At 48.7% G+C, this 23170-nt stretch overlaps 2 protein-coding genes across 3 annotated transcripts in view; one reads left to right on the top strand and one right to left on the bottom strand.

Annotated features, from left to right (window-relative positions):
- CRAMP1 (cramped chromatin regulator homolog 1) overlaps window positions 1–22536 on the top strand; it is a 65445-nt gene extending 42909 nt beyond the window's left edge. The window contains exons 11-21 of one of the 2 annotated variants that reach the window (XM_070413318.1): window positions 2244–2424; window positions 5688–5869; window positions 5959–6033; window positions 9447–9528; window positions 10524–10628; window positions 10859–11037; window positions 11713–11781; window positions 12385–12616; window positions 13398–13562; window positions 14673–14815; window positions 18514–22536. In XM_070413318.1, coding sequence (XP_070269419.1) covers window positions 2244–2424; window positions 5688–5869; window positions 5959–6033; window positions 9447–9528; window positions 10524–10628; window positions 10859–11037; window positions 11713–11781; window positions 12385–12616; window positions 13398–13562; window positions 14673–14815; window positions 18514–18678 — 1578 coding nt within the window. In that variant the 3' untranslated portion in view covers window positions 18679–22536. The remainder of the gene's footprint in view (window positions 1–2243; window positions 2425–5687; window positions 5870–5958; window positions 6034–9446; window positions 9529–10523; window positions 10629–10858; window positions 11038–11712; window positions 11782–12384; window positions 12617–13397; window positions 13563–14672; window positions 14816–18513) is intronic. The other variant, XM_070413319.1, reaches the window with a different exon arrangement.
- IFT140 (intraflagellar transport 140) overlaps window positions 1–23170 on the bottom strand; it is a 284193-nt gene that overhangs the window by 141364 nt on the left and 119659 nt on the right. The window lies entirely within an intron of this gene.

Below are 23170 nucleotides of genomic sequence, written 5' to 3'. Positions count from 1 at the left end.
GCAAATGGGGCAGAGACTTGCTGATGGGGAAGTCTTGTAGGATCTCCTGGACACGAGCAGAGTCCTAATGCAGGCTGTTCCCGAAATAGCAGTGTATGCGTGGTGTTTAGAAGCCTGGAGGCTCATAGGTTCCAGGAGGGACAGCTGAGGGAGCTGAATGCTGTGGCTTTGGGGGACAGGCCAGGACTGCAGGCTCACTGTACACCCTCAGTACTGATTCACAGTCAGTACCAAGTGTAAGCGGTGCCTGAGAGCACACACCACACCTTCCACTCTCCCTGAACAGACGCTCAGTCTGTGAATTAGCTGTTCTGCCTTGGTTTCTGGTTGACTCTCCCATCAGGTTCCTCTCCATTTTCTCAGCTGTGCCCCAGGCAGTGCTTGTACACAGAGGCTCCCAGTGGAGCAGGTGAAGTCAATCAGTGCCTTGTGAGAGAGGTGGGTGGGAACTGGCTGGATCCTACAAAGGCTGGTGAGGCAAGGCCTGAGGGTGAGAGATGGCCTTTGGATTTCGCAGCGTGGAGGTGCCCCTCGCAGGCATGGGCAATACTAGGGTGACTGAGCAGAGGTTATGAGTTTAAAAACGTTTTCAAGTTTGTCTTTTGGAGGGGGTCAGGAAAAGAGACTGGGGGACACATGAGTATGTCCAATACCTTATGGAAGGAGGCCAAGCTAGACTGGCTCCTGAGAATGCTGGAGGAAACACGGCTGAGGTAGTGGCCTTGGCCTCAACTGAAGAGGAGAGTGGAGCAGGTTGGAAATACTATTGCAGAGAACACAAAGCAGAGTGCTCAGAGCCATGGTTCCCAAAGTGGGTCCCCTGTCAACAGTCTCAGCTTCACCTGGGAACTTGCTAGAGATGCAGTTCTTGGGACCCTATACACTGTGGTTTTTTAAAAATATATATATTTTTATTGATTGCAGAGAGGAAGTGAGAGGGACAGAGATATATAAACATCAGTGTTGAGAGAGAATCATTGATTGGCTGCCTCCTGCAGGTCCCCCACTGGGGATTGAGCCTGCAACCCAAGCAGGCATGTGCCCCAACCAGGAATGGAACTGTGACCTCCTGGTTCATAGGTTGACACTCAACCTTGAGTCACACCAGCCGGGCGATAGACCATGTTTTGACACCCTCTACCAGGTGATGCTGATGCTTCTCGGGTGTGAGAGCTGCTGACCAGTGGCCCCCGCTGAGAATGGGAACCTTGAGTTAAAGTAGATAGCCTGACCTTTTGGTCTCCCTCCTGCTGAGGTTTGGGTGAATCGCTGACAAGAGCAAGTGCCCCGGGGGTCAGAATGCTGACAAGAGGCTGTCTGGGCACTCGGTTGGACAATTGAATAGTGAGTCAGATTGAATAAGCTAAGCAGGAAGAGGTAGGGGGGTGGGGTAAGGGGGAGGGGTCCTATGGAAAGGAGAAGGAGGGTCAGGGCTGGGGGCTGAAGGGCCATGGGAGGTACAGAGGAGGCATGGGGCCTCTGGCAGGCAGAGCAGGTGAGGCTGTGCTGAGAGTGTGGATAATGGGTTCTGTAATTTACTGGAAGATCCGGTCCCCCCAGTGGGCCTTGGGTGTGGGTACCTCGGAGAATGTGGAAGAGGGGGTTGGTAAAGTCACCAGGGTGAGAACAGCTGGATGGAAGGGTGTCTCTGTTGAGGACTCAAGAGTGGAGGCAGTGCCCTCAGGCAGCAATCTATGAAACCCCTGGGGTTTGGGATTTGATTCAGCAGGGAGCTCTTCAGCTGTGATTGCGTTTCATTCTAGAAGTTAAATCTGTATGTCTTTTCTACTCGCAATAAGAAGCGGCCATGGCAGTCATCTTAGGCTTGTTTTTTAAAGGCTAGTTGCGGTCCCTGCAATTCAGCATCTTTTGGCAGCGAGAGCCCTTCCTGGGCAGGCTGGGGTGCTCAATGCTTTCAGCTATATGTTCCCCCTCCCTCCCTTCCTCTAGTCACTTCCTGATGGTTTGCCAGTCCATGCCACCTGCCTGTGGGCAGTGAGGGCAGAGGTTTCAGGAGGGAGAGCCCTGGTTCCCTCAGTGCCCAGCTGACTGGTGATTTTGAATGCTGGCACTGCTGAGTGACGCAGGGGTGCTTTCCTTTGCCATCATGGAATGTGGTCGCTTAGCCTTTGCTGTCCATCTGATTTCAGGGAGTTCTGGTGCCTCCTGGTCCTGGGCACTCATTCCAGAACCATTGTTCATGGGCTGAGTGTGGCTGTTGTTTCTGCCCATTTCTGTCCTAGGCTCCAGAATCGAACGCCAGCTCCATGGCCTCAGCGAGACCCACCCAGGAGGAACAGTCGACGACCCCCCCAGGGAAGGTGGTGAACATCAGCTCCCGGAGCCCCCGCTGCCCTCGAAACCAGTCTGCCCTTCGCAACAGCAAGACCTTCTCTCCCAGCTCTGCGCCTTGTCCCTCCTCAGGTGAGGCTCAGCAGACACTTTGACCAAGGGCCCACCATTCTGGGTGCCCCGCTGGGCATGGGGGCTGTGCCAGGTCCGAAGGCACAGGGATTCCTGAGGCTGGCCCCAGTCAGCCACGGTCCAGCGGGGGAGGTGAGGAAAACGGAAATCACCATTTCCTCAGAGCGGGGGTGAATGTGAGCCTGTCACCAAGGGCTTTGGGATCCTAGGGTGCATGAGCCAGTGGAAAACATGGGTAGCCCTTGCCAGTCCATTCACTTGGGGGGATTGGGCCTCTATAACATGCTGAGTTGGAGGTTTAGAGGCTGAGAAGGGTTGGTTCTTACTGAATCTTCTAGAGACTGTTTTCCTTTTTAATATTTTTTGTTGTTGACCGTATTACAGAGACATCCCAGCCCCCGCCCCCCCCCCCCCCCCCCGCCCTCAGCCCCTACCCACCCCCACAGGTCTTCACCACCCTATTGTCCATGAGACTGTTTTTCTTTATACCTAAAATATTCGAGTAAAGAAACCTGAGTTCAGGGAAGTCCCAGCAATACAACACAGACCTTGGAAAGAGGCGGTCTGACCTGCCAGTCCACTGTGTTCCTTGCCCAGTTGTATATCTGGGAGACATTTTAATTCAGGGTCCTTATTTGGGTTACTGGGTACATAAAACCAGGATCAACCTGACCTGCTTCCCTGAGGCATCAGTTTTCCTTGCTTAGTTTTTTTTTTTTTTTTTTTAAGTATATTTTTATTGATTTCAGAGAGGAAGGGAGAGGGAAAGAGAAAGAGAAACATCAGTGAATGAGAGAAAATCATTGATGGGCTGCCTCCTGCACGCCCCCTACTGGAGATCGAGCCCACAACCCAGGCATGTGCCCTGACCAGGAATCAAACTGTGACCTCCTGGTTCCTAGGTCGACACTCAACCACTGATCCACACCGGCCTGGCCTTGCTTAGTATTTTTATAGTAAAACATTAATAATTGCCATGGCTAGAATCCTGAATTTTAAAGGTAGAAAAAGAAACGTGCATGTGCTGTGCGGCCCTGGTGTAAGGCTATGCTGACTGCGCCTGAGCCTTCCTTCCTCTCTTCCAGCAAAGTCTTGTAACCCCTCCTGAGACTGACCTGGTGAGATGGGGATGCAGGGAGAGTGGGGCTGAGGCCTGGCGTGTTCCTTTGTGTCCTGTGGCCACGAAGGCCTCCACCCCAGGCATGAGGAGTTTCAGGACCCTCTGCTGTCCTGGTCCTTGCAGTGGTGACCAGTGTGCATCATACAAGAGGCGAGGCGGTCCTGCCTCTGGTCTTACTCTGATCTAGATGGGTGCCCCAAAACCTGCAATAACTTTTTGGCTGAAGAGACCTAGGGTCCTGGTGTTTTAACGGTGCTCTAGGGCTGTGATTTTCAACCTTTTACATCTGATGGCATACATCAACTAATTACTAAAATCCTGCGGCACACCAAAAAATACACTTTTTGCCCATCTGACCAAAAAAAAAAAAAGCATAATTTTGACTCATTCACATGGACGGCTATTGTGTTGGCTTTTGTCATTGTTTTTATTTGACATTTTAAGGGAATAGAGCAGTGGTTCTCAACCTTCTTAATGCCCGCAACCCTTTAATACGGTTCCTCATGTTATGGTGACCCCCAACCATAAAATTATTTTTGTTGCTACTTCATAACTGTAATTTTGCTACTGTTATGAATCGTCATGTAAATATCTGATATGCAGGATGTATTTTCATTGTTCGCGACCCACAGGTTGAGAACTGCTGGAATAGAGGTTAGTGCCCCTGACTAAATGCTCAGATGTTGCATGTTTTAAAAAGACTTGTGGCAACAAAATTTGAAAATCCCTGCTCTAGGGTTATTTTCTGGTCAGTGAATGTTATTAGCATTATGTCTTCTCTTATTTACTGTGTTGCAAATAGCCCGCCTGTTAAGTGCTCGAAGATTCCATTTCCTTGAGAGCACTTCATAGGAGCCTTTAGGAAAACTGGGCTGATGCTGTGTCAGGCTCTCCACCTCCTGCAGCTCTTAGCTTTGTTTTCTCCACCTTGATCCTGTTTCCTTGCTATAATTCATGAGGGCAGCAGCATACTGTGAATTGGTTGTTCTCGCAGATATAGTCACTGTACTTGATAGTAGGGCTAGCTGCATTCTGTTTTTAAAATTTTCGATTCTGTGTACTCTTTAATATCCATCCTCTTTCTTAATTAAGGGTCCTTCTGGACTAATCCACCTGCAGTGCTAGAATCCATACCAGTGCTTAGAAGACCTGGTCTCTGGATACCATGAGTGTCAGTGTAACCTCACAGATTTGCAAATAAAGAAAAGGGGAAGGAGCCAGGCCAGTGTGGCTCAGTGGTTGAGCCTCAACCTATGAACCAGGGGGTCACAATTCAATTCCCAGTCAGGACACATGCCTGGGTTGCAGGCTCGATTCCTGGTAGGGGGAGTGCAGGAGGCAGCCGATCAATGATTCTTTCTCATAGTTGATGTTTCTCTCTCCCTCTCCCTACCTCTCTGGAATCAATAAAAATATCTTTTAAAAAAAGAAAAAGAAGAAGAAGGGAAGGAGATCCATTCTACCATGAATCAAGGGTGCTTTGCAGCAGCATCTATGGTAACAGCTAGCAGAGTCCCAGAATAGTGGTTCCTAAATAACTACTTTCTGTCCCTCTATTTCTGGGTCGGTTTTCTGTATAATTACAGATTTAGACCACGCATCCGCTAACTATGGCCCACGGCCTAGTTGTTTTAAATAAAGTTTTATTGCCACATGGCTGTGCTCACTGGTGCATACACATGTTGCCTGTAGCTGCTTTTGTACTACAGCTGCAGAATTGAGATTAGCAGAGTCTGCAGGCCCACAAAGCAATATTTATTATCTTTAAAGAGAGAGTTTGCTGACCTCTGTTCCACACTAGATATTCTGCTAGGTTCTTCTAGCTCTGAAAAATGAATGCCTAGCTGCCTTTCCCACCAAGGCTCAAACAAAATGGTAAAGTTTCTTTATCCTGTCAGGAAGAGCTATGATCTGCTCAGGTTGGAAACTAGAATTTCAGAGAGAAAGATGGAAAAGCAGGTTTTATGGGACTAAGAAAAAGGGAACTCCTTTCCAGGAAACAGAACAGGTTGTCAGGAATTCTTTCTTTTTTTTTTTTTTTTTTTAAGGAATTCTTCTTGATTTTCTTTCCAGTAGAACTCCATTTACACTGGAGATGTTGCTGGGTGAGGGTATTCTATTCACTTCCCTTCTCCTTTTCTAGGTTTGAGAAACCCTCCAAGACCCCTCTTGGTGGCTGGTTCCTCTAGCACAGGAAGCAGTGACTCAGATGGTGGCCTTTTTGCTGTCCCAACAACTTTGCCACCCAACAGCCGGCATGGGAAGCTCTTCTCTCCTAATAAAGAGACAGAATTGACTTTCCTTCAGCATCTGAACTCCATCAGCGTAAGTGCAGGGAATGCTCCCCTCTGCTTGCCTGCAGACCCATGTTTGCTGTGAAAACACTCAGGGATCGGGCACTGTTTTCCTCATAGATGCAGTCGGATTTCTTCTTGCCAAAGCCCCGGAAGTTGCAGAACCGGCACCTACGGAAGCCGCTGGTGGTCCAGGTCAGGAACACTGGTCAGGTTTGCATAGCTGGGCTCCCCCTGGCCAAGCTGCCCGACACACTGGTTTTCTCCCGTGTATTGAGTGTTCGACTGAAATGGAGAATCCCTGCCACTTTCTCCCTTCTTATGAATAGGGTAAATAAAGTAATAACAGTGACCCTTACTGTACCTGAAAATGAAGATCATCTTACCCTGGCCTCTTTGCTCAGTGGTTAGTGTTGGCCCTCAATCTGAAGGGTCACGGGTTCAATTCCAGTCAAGCGTACAAACCTCGTTTGCAGGGTAAATCCCAGGCTCTGGTCAGGGTGCATGTAGGAGGCAACCAATAGATGTGTCACATTTATGTTTCTCTCTGTCTCTCCTTCACCCTTCCAGTCTCTCTTAAAAAAAAAAAAAAATCAATGTAAAAATATCCTCGGGTGGAAGATTAACTAAACAAAACAAAACAAAAATGATAATCTTTATATAACGAAAACCACTTGCAAAAAAGACAGAAAGTTATGGGACTCGAGTCCTAGGAATGTTTTGGATTGGGATATAGTTGAGGATGCTCAGAACATCTCTTTGTAAATATGTAGTCAGTGGAAGCAGTGGGTAAGGTATATGGATAGGCCATAATGATAAACCCTGGTGGACCTGTAGGTGACATGCAGACCAGAGAGGGAGATACAGCAATGAGACACACGTGAGAAAAAAGGCAGTTTATTTGGAAGTAAAAGGATAAAAGAGGTGAAGTGGAAATTCTGGTATGACTTTGGGCTTAGAAAGTTATTAATATGCATTGTTTTGGGATTAATGCATAGGTCTCTTTTGTTAGACCCTTAGAAATCTTTTGAGATTAATTTATATAGAAATGAGAGATTGCATGATGGTCCTAGGAAGGAAGATGTATTCTAAAGCCCAAGTGGGTTTTGTGTGTGTGTGTGTGTGTGTGTGTGTGTAGACTACAAGTAGACTCTTGAACAGTGCAAGGGTAAGGGGTGCTAACCTCCTGCACAGTCAAAAATCTGTGTATAACTTTTTTTTTTTTTTTTAAATATATGTATTTTATTGATTTTTTTACAGAGAGGAAGGGAGAGAGATAGAGAGTTAGAAACATCGATGAGAGAGAAACATCGATCAGCTGCCTCCTGCACACCTCCTACTGAGGATGTGCCCGCAACCAAGGTACATGCCCTTGACCGGAATCGAACCTGGGACCCTTCAGTCCGCAGGCCGACGCTCTATCCACTGAGCCAAACCGGTCAGGGCTGAAAATCTGTGTATAACTTTTGACTCCTTCAAAAACTTAAGTTGTCCCGCAGTATCTGCAGGGGATGGATTCCAGGATGCCCAATGGGCACCAAAATCTATGGATACTCAACTCCCCTATATAAAATGGTGTCAATCAATGTATATAGTCAGCCCTTTACATCCGTGGACTCCCAACAGTGAATTGAAAACAGTACAGGTAGTTACTGAAAAAAATATATGTATAAGTGGACCCACACAGTTCAAACCTGTGTTTTAGGGCCAACTGTAATTTAGTGTTAATGCATTTGATTTTAGTATATTTGATTATTTTAACAGCTTTATCCTATATAATAACAGGCTAATATGCAAATCGACCCAACGGCTGAATGACCAGTCACTGTGATGTGCACTGACCACCAGGGAACAGCCGCTCAACACAGGAGCTGCCCCCTGGTGGTCAGTGTGCTCCCACAGGGGCAATGCTGCTCAGCTAGAAGCCACAGCGGCAGTGGCGGGAGCCTCTCCTGCCTCTGCGGCAGCGCTAAGGATACTAAGGATATCCGACTGCCCGCTTAAGCCCACTCCCCTAGGAGCAGGCCTAAGCGGTCAGTCAGACATCCCCCGAGGGCTCCTGGACTGTGAGAGGGCGCAGGCCAGTCTGAGGGACCCCCCCCCCCCCCCCCGTGCACGATTTTCGTGCACTGGGCCTCTAGTTGATATATAATTCATATAAAGTTACCCATTTAAAGTATACAGTTCGATGGTTTTTTGGCATATTCACGGGGTTGTGCATCACCACTACCTAATACCAGAACATTTTCATCACCCCAAACAGAAACCCTGCACATATTACCTGCATTGCCCCCTCTGTCAGTTGCTGGCAACCACAAATCTACTTTTAGTCTCTGTCGATTTGCGTGTTCTGGGCATTCATATAAATGGAATCACACACAGTATGTTGTCTTTCCATTTGTTGTTTTCATTAAACGTTTAATTGGCACACAGCCAGTCATTTATTTCCCTAGTGCCCACAGCTGCTTTCACACCACCAGGGTGAAGATGAGTAGCTGAAACAGAACATAGGGCCCCAAAGCCTAAATGTTCCTCCCCTAGTTAGTCCTCTCAGAAAGTGCATGTGGAGCAGAGCCGGCACATCTGCAGCTCCTCACCTAGTTAACAGGTCACCTGCCGCAGCAGCAGCGTCCAGGCGGACCTAATGGCCCAGTCGAGGTTGCAGCCCCAGTAACACCTCCTCTACTCTTTGCCAACACTTTGGGGGCGCCTCTGAGGGGCACGGAGATAGATGTCCCTTGTGCTTTAGTGGAGATGCAGCTGTGCCCCAGAGCCAGAGGGCCTCAGACACTTTTAGGTTGACAGGTACTTTCTGTTAATGTTTTAACTTCAGTGAATAACAGTTTGAGCAATTAATATAATTTATTATTATTTTTTAAATTTTTATTTGATTTTTAGGGAGGAAGCCGGGTGGGGGAGAGAAAGAGAGAAACAACAATGTGTTGTTCCACTTAAATTGGTTGATTCTTGTATGTGCCCTGACTGGGGATCAGATCCTCAGTCTTGGCATATTGGGATGGTGCTCTAACTGAGCTACCTGGCCAGGGCTAATATAATTTCTTTAAATGGTGTTCTTCACATTAGAACTTAATTATTCACACATAGGAGTCCTGGGCAGATAGGGAGGGGTGGGCACTGGGACTGTGAGATGGAGTGGAAGGCCTCAGGCCTTTAGCCTGTCTGTGTTACAGGCAGCAACTTTATTTTTACACCCCAAATTTGAGGAGGCCCAGAATATGAGTGTCTTTTTTAATAGTCCACACAGAGTGGTTATAAACACACATATATATATGACTACTTGCATTCCATCTAAATCCGTAAGAATATTCTGAATTAACAGTGGATGGTTCTGACATTCCTCCAGTTTCCCTGCAGGAAGGTTTGATCCCTCAGCATTTTTTTCAGAGAGGAGCCGATGTTCAGAGTTTGCTGGGTCTACAGGACATAGCCATCCTCAGACTGTCCCAGGCGCTCTGTGTTAATAGCCCTAGAACCCAGAACCATCTGCTTACAATCTCAGTTCACTGTTGTCTGGAATATCCCCTTACAAGTCTTTGCTGGTTTCCTGAGTGATTCTTATTACCTGATTGGCAGTTTTCCCTCCACAGAGAACCCTGCTTCCTAGACCTTCTGAAAACCAGTCCCACAACGTCTGCTCCTTCTCTATCATGTCAAATTCCTCCATAACCGGTAAGCACTGGGTCTCCTGGGGTTGGCTCTTCACTCCTTACTTTCCTGTGGCCCCGTCTTTGGGGATGACAGGCATTCGCTTTTATGGCTGTTGGAGTGACATTTGCAGCATTCCTTTGTCCATTCTGTCAGCAGAAACTGAGTGTGCCCTGAGCCAGGCAGGCATGGCCCTCTGACAGGTGGTCCGCAGGCAGCTTCCTTCAGAGGTGGGCTCAGGTAGCCCTGTTAGCGATGCTTCGCTTAGTTCAGTCCGCCCTCTCTGTATAATGTCTTGTCAGATGTTTTTTTGTTTTGAGCTTGTTTGTTTGGGGTGTGTGTGTGTGTGTGTGTGTGTGTGTGTGTGTGTGTGTTTTGTCAGGCATCTTAGGGGGAAAATGTACAACTCAGGCCTTCATGGGTAGATCTCTAAGGTCAATGGGGGCCCTGGCTTTTTGAAGTAAATTTTCTTACTTCAGTGAGAATTATTCAGTGAAACACACAACTCTGTGATTTAGCTTTTAAATCAGCCTTGATTTTCACATTTCAGACTGACTTACTGCTGGACCCAGACAGCTATTAATTGCTTTTTCTTGTGCCTTCTTTTCATCTACAGAAAACCTAGTAGGAAAGAGCCCAATTGCAGAGGCAGAATCTTAATCAAAGATTTGATGCTCTCATTGCTTCAGAGGAGCTTGTAGCTTCGCTTGGGTGTGCATCACCCTGAAAGGGCCATTCCCAGGGGAATGACGGTGCTGACAGCACCCTCTTCAGCAGCCCCCACGGGCCACAGTGGTGCTGTTACCACGGGTGCCAGAGCTTTCTCCTCATTGGGGGCCCGTTTGACCTCTGACTTCCCCAAGTTAGCACAGTTTTGGAATGTCCAGTGGTGTCCCCTTGGCTCAGCTTCCATGGTCCCAACTGGCCGTGAAGCCGACCCATTGTAGTACCTGCCATGCAGTCAGAGAGCACTGGGGCAAGTGGGCTTGATGCGGCTGCTTCTGTTTTTGTCCTCACAGGTAGAGGCTCATTCCGGCCCATCCAGTCTTCCCTCACCAAAGCGGCTCTGTCTCGGCCGATCATGCCCAAGGTCCTTCCGCCCCAGGCCCCGGGCCACCTGGCCAGTAAGTTTCTGTGACCGGCATGGTGACAGACACCACGTGAGGCTTGTGAATGATGTTTCTGTTTTCTTCTTCCCCCAAACCATGCTCTCATTATCCTCCAGAGAGAACAGGAAATCTGTTTCCCTTGCCTTGAAATGAGGCGTGAGGGAGAGGCTATTCCTGTGAGCGCTGCGGAGTATGTTTGGGGATGTCAGTAGAGCTCTCATTGGCAATGTCTTTTCTGTTGCCAGGTGCTGTCGACTTAGCAGCTACAAGTGCTGGCATCATCCCCGGGAGCCCCCTCCCTGTCTTGGATGCTGAGGGTTTGTCTGGCATCTCTCCACTGTCTTCAGATGAGGCAACAGCTACCCTTTCGGGTCAGGACTCCACTGGCACCCTCCAGAATGGCGACCCCATCCCTACCGTGGGGGTGAGTGTTTAGAAGGGCTTCTCCGAGTTACCACCAGCTTTCAGGATGGGTCGGTCACTCTCCAGAGGGATGGGAGCCAAGATAACGGGGCTGATGTCATGCTGGACTCTAATTCTAGCTCAGGAGTGGGATGGGCCTGATGACCAGAGGGGAGTCACAGAACCAGGGAGGCTGGGACATGAGTGAGCTCTGCGTGGCTCGGGGGGGACCATGGAAGGAGACAGAGTGGGGACAGGTTTGCTGGGTGACACTGGAGAATCCAGAACTGAGGTAAGCAAGATCTGTATGTCAGCAGACTTCTCAGATGTCAGCTTGGTCTGAGAAGGAACTTTAACCAAGTGGACCAACAGTGGGCCTAGTGATCCCTGACTGCCACTCCTCTCCGGTTCTCTCAGTGCTCTGGTTTCACGGCCAGCCCAGCCTGAGGACTATGAGGTTTTGAATTGATAATCTTAAGTGCAGTGACTTCCTGGCCCACCTTCTGGAAGCAGTGAGCTTGCTTGTCTTCACAGGTAGAGATTTCCAACCTGGACCTCAATGGGTTCCTGTAATGTTGGCTGTTAGGAAGCTGGGGAGAGGAACAGCTCTTGTCTCAGGAGCTTAATAGCCGTTGGGCAGAGTTCTGGCATGCTGATTGTAAGGGCTTTAGGCATTCATGGTGTACTTTTCTTGTAGGGTACAAGCGATCCATTCATCAGCATCCCCTCGAGGCCTGAGCAGGAGCCAGTGACGGAAGGTTTCCAGGTAGAGTGTGCTGTTGGCTGCTGAGCAAAATAGCTGCCCCAGAGCCCCCCTCCAGTGCTGAGTCCCCGTGCTCATGGTCCTGCCAGCAGACCTGGCCTCCCTGCTGTGAGTTGCCAGGATGTGACAAGGACACTCGGACATCCAATAGCTTTATCCTCCCCTTGCCTAGATAAAAGGAGCATGCTTCTTCCATCTCAGGTTTCTTCTTCCCTTCCACGTGGCTGGCTGATTCAGACACAGTTCTGAAAGATCAGTTTCTTGGGCTAAGGGGAGGAGATCATCAACTGGCAGCACTTGTTGGCACTTACCTTCTGCCTGGGTGTTACCAGCTGTCTTGCTGGCAGGGAAAGCAGGTCCAGATGTCCAGGGCACCGTGGCCAAGGCCCCCCTGGCCTGGCCTTCCAACTCTGCATCCCCAGAGTAGTTTCTGGAGAAGTTAATGTGTTTCATACTAGAATGGAAGAGGTGTCTGCTATGGTCACCGCCTCTCTGTTGACTTGGCCATCACTTGGTTACCATCTGTTGGGGTTGAGGTTGATTTTTTGTTCCTTATTGGGGGATTGGTTGATCCATTGTATCTGAACAATTCTCATCTCCCACCAGGGTTCACCTGTCCTCTCCTTAACTGAGCTATCCAAGGCTCCTCTGCACAATGGGCTTTCCACCCCACTGCCCTTGGCGGAGGGCTCCAGCACTCGGCTCTCTCCGCCTAACGTTTCTGCTCTGCTGGACATCTCTCTCCCCGGGCCACCTGAGGACGTGCTCTCGCAGGGAGAGCCTGCCACTCAGATCAGCGACTCCATCATTGAAATCGCCATCAGCTCTGGCCAGTACGGTAAGGAACAGGCTGCCCCTGCACACCCTTCTTGGAATCAATTCCCCGTTAGGACAGGGGATCCAGGCTTGCCCTTGACCTCCCATCTGAGCATTTGCCAAACCTGCTGGGTATGTTCCCATTCCACTCCCACTTTTGCACCTGCCACCTATATGGCCTTGCCCAGCAGAGGCAGAGGCAGCACCAGTGAACAAGGTACAGATAGGACCTACAGCTGTGTATGGTCTGGTGGGACTGCTCCTGGCCTTGAGACCAACAGGATTAGTTGGGCCGTTGTCCTAGTTGGTCATGAATCTAGGTGAATGCCTTTGGGTTTTGCAAGTTGCAGGAGGGGACTGGACTGGTATCCTGTAGCAGTGGTGTGGTGGGCACTTGCTGGTATGATTCAGGCCATGAATTCAAATTCAGCTGACTTCACAGGCTAGTAGTGAGTGGCTGTGGGCAGGTCACCGGCTCATTTGTGAACTGGGAATAGCATGTAATTCACAGGGCTATTGTAAGCGACCATGAGAGGATTTAGGTGAAGCTCTCGGCATAGCGCCTGGCTCATCAGTGATAGCTGTGGCCATTGTCGTCCCCTAAGATAGGTATGTGTTCCTGCTGTAGGGGATCCCCTCCACAGACCAGTGTTGTTGATCATCTGTGGGGATCCAAGCAGAGTCCCCGACCTCCAGAGTCTAGTGGCACACAGCTGTGCTGCTCGCTGCCTTCGTGGCAGGTTGGAGAAGTAGAGTGCTGTTCACCCCACGTGGCGTCTCTGACCCAGGATTTTGGTTGACAGGTGAAGGAGTCCCTCTTTCTCCAGCAAAACTAAATGGCAGTGACAGTTCCAAGAGTCTTCCTTCCCCATCCAGCAGCCCCCAGCCAGACTGGATTGCCTCCCCCACCCATGACCCCCAGTGGTGCCCCAGCGACCCCACGGATTCGTCCCTCGGCAGCTTGTTTGGTGAGTGTCTGTGGGGGGTGCCCAGGTCTCTGTCCTAGACCAGCAGGGGTGAGCAGGGCTCCACATGATGAACTTGGTGGGGGACTAGAGCCTAGATTCTCCTTGCTATCTGGCAGAACTCCCACTAGGACTGTTTGCTTGTTTTCCAGGGTTTATTTTTTCTGCACCACTTACATTTGGGAGAATGTCCAGATCTCCAGTGTGCAGTTCACTGAGTTTTGGCAAACATGACATCCTTGTAACCCACAGCCCAGTTGCAATGTAGCCCCCGTCTATCTCCTCACACAGTCCCCTGTGCTCTTCTCTAGTCCGGCCAGCTGTCCTGGCCCCTCCCCTACTAGGGCCTTCTGCTCTTGCCACCAACGGCAGGGTAGAAGACATTGGCTTCCCTCTTTCTGTTCTCAGTAAAATATTCTGATGTGGACAGGCCAGCTGTCTTGCGACATGTTGACCAGTTTGGCACGTTCACAGGATGTGTTCATCCTCCCTGGGCACCAGGCGTTGTGTGATGGGAAGGGCATGTTAGGGAAAGACACAATGCTCTCAATGTCCTATGTAAGAGGGGCTCTGGGACATGTCTGGGATTCATGCGCTTTGCATTTTTAGAGCCAGTGCGTGCACATGGCCATCAGACTGCAGCCCCGCAGGGGGTTGTGCTGTACACATGTTGAACAGGGTCAGCACCTTGTGTGGACGCCACACCTGATGGCCCAGAATGTGGGCTCTGGTCTGGGTGATACAGGGAGCCAGCACCCAATGAGTGTTTCCTGTTATAAAAGGCCCATAGAACAGTACAGATCTCTGCAAAGTCAAATACAAATCATGAAAAATGGGAAACCACATTACCTGGACGTGGGAGTGGTGACTGGACAGCAGAGCACTGAGGGGCCCCTATAATATGAGGCCTACTTATATGTGCTTCTGAGGACCCTCCAAGGCTCCTCATTTGAGAAAAGCCAGGTTGGCTACAGCTCCACACCAAGCACTGTGTACAGCGTGCAGATAAGTGCCTGCATGGGCCTGGCGAGGCTACCTGCAGCCCTCAGGATCCTTCCCTTGACCCGGAGCTGACCAAGCCATCTCAGGGCTTGATCCTCCTTTTCTTGGCAGCGAGCTTCATCTCGGAGAAAGGCCGAAAGATGCTGCCGACTCCAGTGGGGACCCACAGTGGCACCTCCCTGCTGGGCCCCAGCCTGCTAGATGGAAATTCGAGAGACTCGTTTGTGTCCAGATCCCTGGCCGATGTGGCAGAGGTAAGTACACAATCTTATGCCTGGACTTGACCACCAGCCCTTATTCCAGAGGTGACCAAGTCCCTCAAGCAGACCTGTTTGGTTATTTTTCATCAAGATGTTAAGACCAGGAGTCAGCATATGCACATCCACGTATCTGGCTTCTGAGAAGGGAAATTCTAGTGGCAAACAACAAAGTAATAGCTGAGCTCTGAAGGCATCAAAACCTGGAAAATTCGGGGTTAACTGGGGGTTCTGCAGGCAACCAAAGCAGGGATTGGATCTCATTGTGGCCTACACCAGCCGCTTGATCTCAAGCAGGTAATGCTGCCTCTGTGCGGTGCTGTTGTCATTGGTAGAATAGTAAAGAGCACCTGTAGGTGGCTTTGTCATCACTGCTGGTACCTGACAGGAGAGGGCCTTCAAACAGCCCCTCCCTGTGTCGTTACATGTCACTGCCTCCCAAGCAGGAGAATGGGTTCTGCAGGAAGGGCACAGATACTCCCTCGGGCTCCCCCCATGGTGAGGGTGATGATAACAGAAGTCACATTATGGCAGACCCTCAATGTGCAGGCAAGGCTCAGTTTATGACCCTCATCTTTGGACCAGGATGCAGTGTCCCTCTTTCTTAGGCCAGGCTGTCTGCTCATGTAGCCACCCAGGCTCCATCCAACATGGTATGAGTGTTGTTTGAGCAAGAAAGCCTTGCAAAATTGTGCACTGATTGAAGGAGTAGAGACAGGCACATTTAATTATAAGGCAAGGTATGAAGTAACAGGTGCTGAAAGAAAAATTAGAGGATATGCTTAAAATGAAGAGATTCCACATGTAGAATGTCACATGGGCTTGGTCCTGTTATTAAAGTACTGGAGCAACTTTTCCAAATCCTGGCTTCCTGAGATGCCGAGCTGTTGGTAGGTGTCCCTAAGGGTTTTATAGTAAGACTAGTGGCCTAGTGCACAGATTCGTGCACATTGAAAGGAAACCAATTAGAAGGTGGCTGACAGGGCAGGACTGGGCGAGATGGGCTGGACATGCCCTGGAGCCAACCTCCTGTGGTCCCTCCCTGACCCGCTGCACCTGGGGTGGCACTGTGGCTCGAAGGGCATCTGCGGAGTGAGTGGGGTCCCTCCAATAGGTGGGGCCCCTCGGCCTGGCCTATGGGGATCAGGCTGAAACCGGCTCTCTGACATCCCCCCGGGAGTCCCGGAGTGCGAGAGGGCACTCTGCAAAGTTGCGGTTGTACATGGTGTGGAACACAAACGGAAGTGTGCAGTAAACCAGATTTGGGGCCAGTAGTGCCCCAGCAACAACATAACCCATGGCCAAAGGTGGAATCACACGGCCCCGCGAGGAATTGGGCTCCCTCCTCTCTGGTTTTGGGGTGCATCACCTGTGAACTGCCACTGCCAAGTCACTGCAGCTTGGCAGCTCCTGCATTGAGCATCTGCCCTCTGGTGGTCAGTGCACATCATAGCGACCGGTTGGACACTTAGCATATTAGCCTTTTATATATATAGATCCTTAAGGGGAACCCTGGATCAGACAAGACTAACACAGTGGTGTCCCATTGCCTCCAGCTCTCGGTATTCTGATGTGAGTCTTAAGATCTGAGGAGCTTGTGGGAAGGCTTTTTGGAGGATTCTAAGCCAGCTCCTAACATGAATGGAAATTTCACCCAAATACAAACTAAACAGAGCAATATAGTACATTTCCTTCCCCTCGATGAGCATTTCTGTGGCCATAGAACCTTTATTTAGAGAAGATCTTGTGACTGTAATGTCCCATAAGAGGCTGGTCTCTTTCCTTTCCTGTGTCTATGTGGACATTGTTTATAAGCTCCTAGCTCAGCCGTGGGCAAACTACGGCCTGTTTGAAATGAATAAAACTAAAAAAAAAAAAAAGACCGTACCCTTTTATGTAATGATGTTTACTTTGAATTTATATTAGTTCACACAAACACTCCATCCATGCTTTTGTTCCGGCCCTCCGGTCCAGTTTAAGAACCCATTGTGGCCCTCGAGTCACAAAGTTTGCCCACCCCTGTCCTAGCTCCTGTGGAAGTGGCCACTGCACAAACATCCCAAGATGACACACCTGGACCCACTATTCAAAGGTGGTCCACAGACCCACTGCAAAACACCTTGGACTTGTTAGAAGGGCAGACTCTCAGGCCCACCCCAGGGCCAGTGAACCAGAACCTGCATTTCTAACAAGATCTCTGGGTGGCCTGTTGCACACAAAGGTGAGCAGCACAGAACAAAGACAGGTGCTATTCATGAATTACTAAATCCATAGCTAGTAACATATTTACCTCCAGAAATAGCTATTGTTTAACAAAAAGATCTGACCACGAACTCTCCAACTCAAAAAACATGAGTGTGTTTTTTAAATAGTCCTTATCATCTAGAAGTGCATTCTGAGATGTGTGGCTGAAATGATCTGATGTTGGGATTTGAACAAAAGTGATGGGAGCAAAGAGTGGGTGGGAGAGGGGGCCTAGATTGGCCACAGATTGATGAAGCTGGTGATGGATATGTGGGGGAAACAGTCACTATTCTACTTTTTTCCTTCTGTTTTAAATCCCTGCCCGAGGTTATTTTTCCCCAGACAGAGCAGAAGGGAGAGAGGTGGAGTGGGGGAGAGAGAGAGAGAGGGAGGGAGAGGGAGAGGTGGCGGGGGGAGGAGGGGGAAATGACGTGAGAGAGATACATCAAGTAGTTGCCTCCCACATGTACCCCAACTGGGGCGGGGTATAGAACCCGCAACCGAGGTGCGTGCCCTTGACAGGGAATCGAACCCAAGACCCTTTGGTCCACAGGCCAACACTCCAACCTCTGAGCCAAACTGGCCAGGGCTTGCTCTACTTTTTGAAAACAAATTTGTTTGTTTTATATTTCTCATAATAGATTTAAAATTCAGTTCAGGCCATAGCTCTACTCAGAATTTTCCAAGGCTTTTTATTTCATTATATCATGCAATTTATTCATGATGTGCCAGGTACTGCTACAGGCACTGAGTGAATAAAACAAAGGCCCTGTCCTCATGAGGCTTTCACTCCAGCAAAGGAGGAAGACAGTAAATCCTGAAGACTGTACGGCAGAATGTTCCATGGTTTTGCCCACAGAATGAAATCCCAATACCTAAGGCCCTGCTGTACACACTTAAGTCTCTCTTCTCTTATTCAACTGTTGTCCTTACTCACTGTCACATCCACCAGCTTTCTTGTTTCTGGAAGAGCGAAGCCTGTTCCCACCTCAGGGCCTTTGCACTTGCTGTTTCTTCTCATAGGAATGTGCTTCCCCTTTCCCCCAGGGCAGACTCTGTCCCCTTTCTCCACTTATGTCTCCTACAGGCCACCCCACAGTTTCTGCTTTCCACTCTGTGCCGTTTGCCTGTTTGTTTGACTGTCTTCCCTGACAAATCTCATATAAAGGGAAGCACTGCTCTGATCCCAGCAACCAGCTGTGCCAGGCTCACAGTGGGCTCTCCTGCACACTTGTCAAAACAGTGAGAGTTCAAAACGATGGGCGATTCTGAGATTCTTCCCAGAGGACTAGGCCACCGTTACATGGCAAGTCGATGGGAGATTCCAATCTTCACCGTAGAGAGACCCAAGTTCACCTTCTACTGGAAGTCCTGGTGGTAGCGAGTCTCCTCATCTAGATGGCAGGCCACCACCAGCTGATGTGGTCTTGCCTTGTGTCCTCTGCCCACAGGTCGTGGATTCCCAGCTGGTGTGCATGATGAATGAAAACAGCGTTGATTATATATCTCGATTCAACGACTTGGCCCAGGAGCTGTCCATCGCCGAGCCCAGCCGCCGAGAGGTTCTGTTTGATGGCAGTGGAAGTGGCCCCCCTGTCAGTGACCTATCCCAGTGAACATACAGCGTACTCGTGGTGGGGGCATCCTGGAGGCTTCAGAGGAGGGCTTACAGGGCTGGTGGTCCAGTCCTCAACTGTGGTAGGTGTAGAGAAAACACAGATCAAGCCCAGGACCCCCAGAAGATGGTCAGAATAGAGACACCTCTGCACCCCAGAATACGCAAAATGCTGGAAGCTGTATCCCAACGGGGAGAGGGCCGTAGTGGCCTGAGAGATGAGGATGAGTCCTGGAATGTCATACATCACTGTGGCATTGGAGCCATTCTGCGCCAGTCGTGGGATCTCATATTGGGGTCTGTGTAATGACCACATATCTGCCTTGGTTGTGTTGGACAGTTCAGTGGGTTTTCTTTCTGAAAGAAAGGAGTGGGTGTGTGCCCGGCGTAGTCTTCGTGCCCTGGGGAGTTGTAATCTCCCTGTTCTCTATAGGGAGGCTCCAGGTCATGGCTGCATTCTTTCTGCAAAACCTGTATCACACTTTGATTGCCTCTCTGTAGCGTGATGATGGAAGGGGGTGACAGGGGACAGCTGGGCTTGGCCTGGTGGTATCTGTACCCTAAGACAGCTTCATGGGGACACTTCAGGGGACACTGATCACAGGACAGCAGAAGGGTCCCAGAGCCATCACCCCAGAAATACTGATCCTTGCCTAGTGCTTTCCTATCTAGATGTGTTTTCTGAACAGGACGGGGAAAGAATCATGTCTTGTCCAGGTTATATGGACTTTCAGAAAAGAATCCTGCTAAGCTGCTTGGAGAATGTTTTCCTTTTGTTTTAAGAATTAGACAATGAGGAGGTAAACCAGTTTAGTTGGTTTCCTTCTTGCATCCATCTAAAGTTTCTTCTAGGTGATCTATAACATTACTTTTATTGGGACGATCCTAAGCACTTGTTTAGCCACAGATAAGACTTTCCTGATGAGTCCTTGAACTTCTGATGTGTTACTGTTTAGCATCTGAGACAAATGTACTGTTCAGGGGAATTTCTTTTTTTCGGTCTTCTCTTCCTTTCGTTGGCCTAAGAGCAGAGCACACTGTGATGTGCAGGTTTAATCCCCCGTGTCTTCTTTTGCCCAGTGGTCTCTTATTTTGCTCCTTCCTGTTCAGGGAATACAGACAAGGACCATACATCCTGATGCAGTTAGAGCACTACCACATCGCTGTATAGTACTCCGTGAGCCTCCTTGGGTGACCAATTACCGTTGCAAGTAGTCCAGTTTCCAGTTCTCCCCCGGAATGGAGCTAACAAGGCTCCTGTGTTTGCTCAGCCTTGGGAAACGCAACATTTAATTCACCCTTTAGCCACATTACGTGTGGCCAGAAGCCAATGCTCTTGTGTTGGACTAGTAATACCTGCGCCACCATCCCACCTGCTGCTTCACCCTCCCCCGACAGCCAGGATCATCCACCTGAACCAATCTCCGTCTCTGTTGCTCACCTTTCCTCTTCCCCTGACTGGCGGAGAAGGCAGCTCTTGAGGCCAGCCCTGGTCCTCTACAGAGGCTTCTCCACAATGAGAGGTCAGCCTGTGTGGAAAGGAGAAGAAAGGTCTTGTGTGTGTGCAAGGAGAGCGGACACTCTTGATCCCATTGTCTCACCAGCTGTTTGCAGCCCTTTTAGGCTGCAAGGCAGGATCATTCGCTCCCAGCCATGGAGGAATCAGGGCATTTGGCTTCTAGGCAATAGCTTCTTTTCTTTGTTTCAATTGTTTCTCGAGCTTTTGCCTCTAATGTGGCTTCCTTCTTTCAGATCTGGTTCTAGGCACCAACATCACTAAGAAAAAGCCTTTTGGGCTCTTAGGAAAAGTCTCAAAGCTCTGGAGATATGAAAGAAAGGAATATGCTAACACTTTATTAAGAGATATCAACAACATTGGACCAGAGTATTTTTAAGCTACTTGTGTTTTGTGATCAATATATCAGCTTTCTGAAATTAGCACCTTATATTGAACTGAACAAGATCAGGATCAATCTCTCTCTCACTCTCTGACACTCACTCTCGGGGCATCTGACTGTGTTAGGTCTGCAGTAGGATAATAGACCAGGCCAAGTTTAGGCCATGACTAGCTTCCTCACACGCCTCCACTGTCTGGGACCAGGACCGATCAAGTAACATCAGAGCTGCATGTGATGCCCAGTGGTAGTGTGTACTGTGCCAGAGACAGTAGGGCTCCTGAGCTGCTTGTTCATCAGGGTCACCTCAAGGCAGTCTAGTCGGTAGGCTGGCACCTGTCACCCAGTGACACCTAAAAGGAGAAAAACTCTGAGACTCAGATCAGCTTTTGTAGCTATTTAGCTGCACCCCCTGCCTGGGTTTCTGGCATAGAGTCCGTTTGGGAGTAGCTGGCTGGCCAGTGTCATTCAGTGGGGAAGTGGGCCAGGGAGGAGAGTAGACCGACTCTTCTCACCTCTAATAAAACTCACAAGATTCCAGAGAATTCTGCTGCTTCCCTAGCAACCAGAGAAGTGTGTATGTGACAAGCCAGTTCTCCAGGCATAACCCAGGTGTGAGACTCAAAGCTTTCCTATTGACTTAAATTTGGAAACGGCAAGGTAAGGGGTGGTGGGTATGTTGTATGTTTGGATGGGAAAGAAAAGCTCCACTGACCTGTAGATGTTTTTTAAGTGGAATCCTTTTCAACTCAAAACAGATATAAAAAGCAAGGTGAAGAACACACACACACAAAATAAGTAATTGTTAAAGGCTGGGATTTTCAAAAGACCCAAGCCTCCCACCTCCTGCATCTTTCTCTGTCTCTCCAGTGGCAAGCGTCATAGTCTCAGTATGCACCTGTGGCTTCCTTGAGCATGTTATAATTAAGAACAGGTCAGTTTCTGAGACCTATTTCCGAGGTCACTCTAATGTCTGGCATCTTTTTGCTGATTCATCTTTTGTAAAGAGTGAGATTGTCTCCGGTCTTAAGGGAGTTGGTGGTGTGGCCTTAACTCTTATTGTGACTATCCAGTGGTGAGCATTTTCTTCTTTAGAAAATGCAGAGGCAGATCGGAGTTTATGGTTCCACATGAGGTTTAGGATGATATTTTTTTATTTCTCTGTTTCTAGGTGTAGGGCACTTGCTCTGGGAGTGGGGATAATTGGAAACATTTCGTAAGTTGATCTGCTTGCTTCCCTCCATCTCTGGGTTCTCAGCCTCAGAGTCCCATTCTTGATCGTTCTGTGTCACTATTGATGGGTTTCCTTTTCAGTGTAATAGCATTTTTACCATCCAGTCCAAACCTGTGCAGAGAAAAATCATGGAACAGAAGCACTGGAAACACGTGGACGAGAACAGCAGCTGCTCTGGGTTTTTGTTGTTTAAAACTTTGAGACCTATCAGATTCATTCGTGAGGAAATAGGGCACTTTGTCTTAAGGGGGGGAAAAGAAAGAAACCACAGCAAACCTTTCCTGAATATCAAAGCTCTCTCCTAATCCCACAGTAATGTGTAAGTCATGTTAAGTAAGTTCAGTCTTGGAAGCACTACAGCAACCTGTACCCTTCATTCTGTAACAGGATAACTGGCTCCAGAGCTTCTGGCCCAGGCAGCAGAACTTACTGCTGTTTCTTTTAATAATCGTTAAGCCATATCATCTAAGGTTTTCGGCTTGTTTGAGATGTGAATTTGTTTAATAGATAATAAATATACATATACAGTGTATGTATAAAGCGGAATGCCTGTCCTTCCTGATTACTTTTTGTACCATATTGTAAATTACATTATTTATTCTTTACCAATTTTGGGAATAAAAGGTGTTTTGGTTATTTAATATAATAAACAAAAGCTGTTAAACTTCTTATGTTTAAATTTCCAGTTTAACTTGTAAATCTGTTTTTATTATTGTGCATAAATACATACTAATACTTGATCTAATAATTATTGTTTCTGCCTTTTTTTTTAAGTATGCACTTTAGAAACCGTTCAAGCTGGTTGCACATTGTCCTGTGCACAGAAAGGCTGCAGGTTCAATTCCTGTATCCCACCTCCCCCTTAGGACAACTGATCAATGTTTCTCTCTCATGTTGATGTCTCTCTCTCTCTCTCTCTAAGCATATCCACTGGTGAGGATTTTTAAAAAAAAAAAAGCTCACCCTATCCGGTTTGGCTCAGTGGATAGAAATTCCAGTCAAGATCACATACCTGCCTTGCAGGCTCAAACCCCTGCCCTGGTCAGGGCATGTGTGGGAGGCAACCAATCTATGTCTCTCACATCCAAATCTCAGTCTCTCCCCTCCCTTCCACTCTCTAAAAATCAATGGGAAAATATCCTTGGGTGAAGATTAACAACAAAAAAGCTCAAGTGCTTTTCATTTGATGATATGTCAGAATAGATGAGCTGTCGGCAGTGTAATTTAGCAACAGAACACTCCCAACTGTGTTTTGTTTTTTGAGTCACAAATAGGGAACTGGCGCACTGAGTATGTCTTCCTGAGGGCCCTTCTACCCCCTAGGACTGATCAGGACAGGAACTGCTGAATCCCTGAACACAGAA

Source organism: Myotis yumanensis, unplaced genomic scaffold (genome assembly GCF_028538775.1).
Source record: "Myotis yumanensis isolate MYYU_CA2020_CCGP unplaced genomic scaffold, mMyoYum1.0.hap1 SCAF_4, whole genome shotgun sequence".
Classification (NCBI taxonomy): domain Eukaryota; kingdom Metazoa; phylum Chordata; class Mammalia; order Chiroptera; family Vespertilionidae; genus Myotis; species Myotis yumanensis.
Note: the sequence above shows the minus strand (reverse complement) of the source record. Positions and strands in the feature narration are given on the sequence as shown.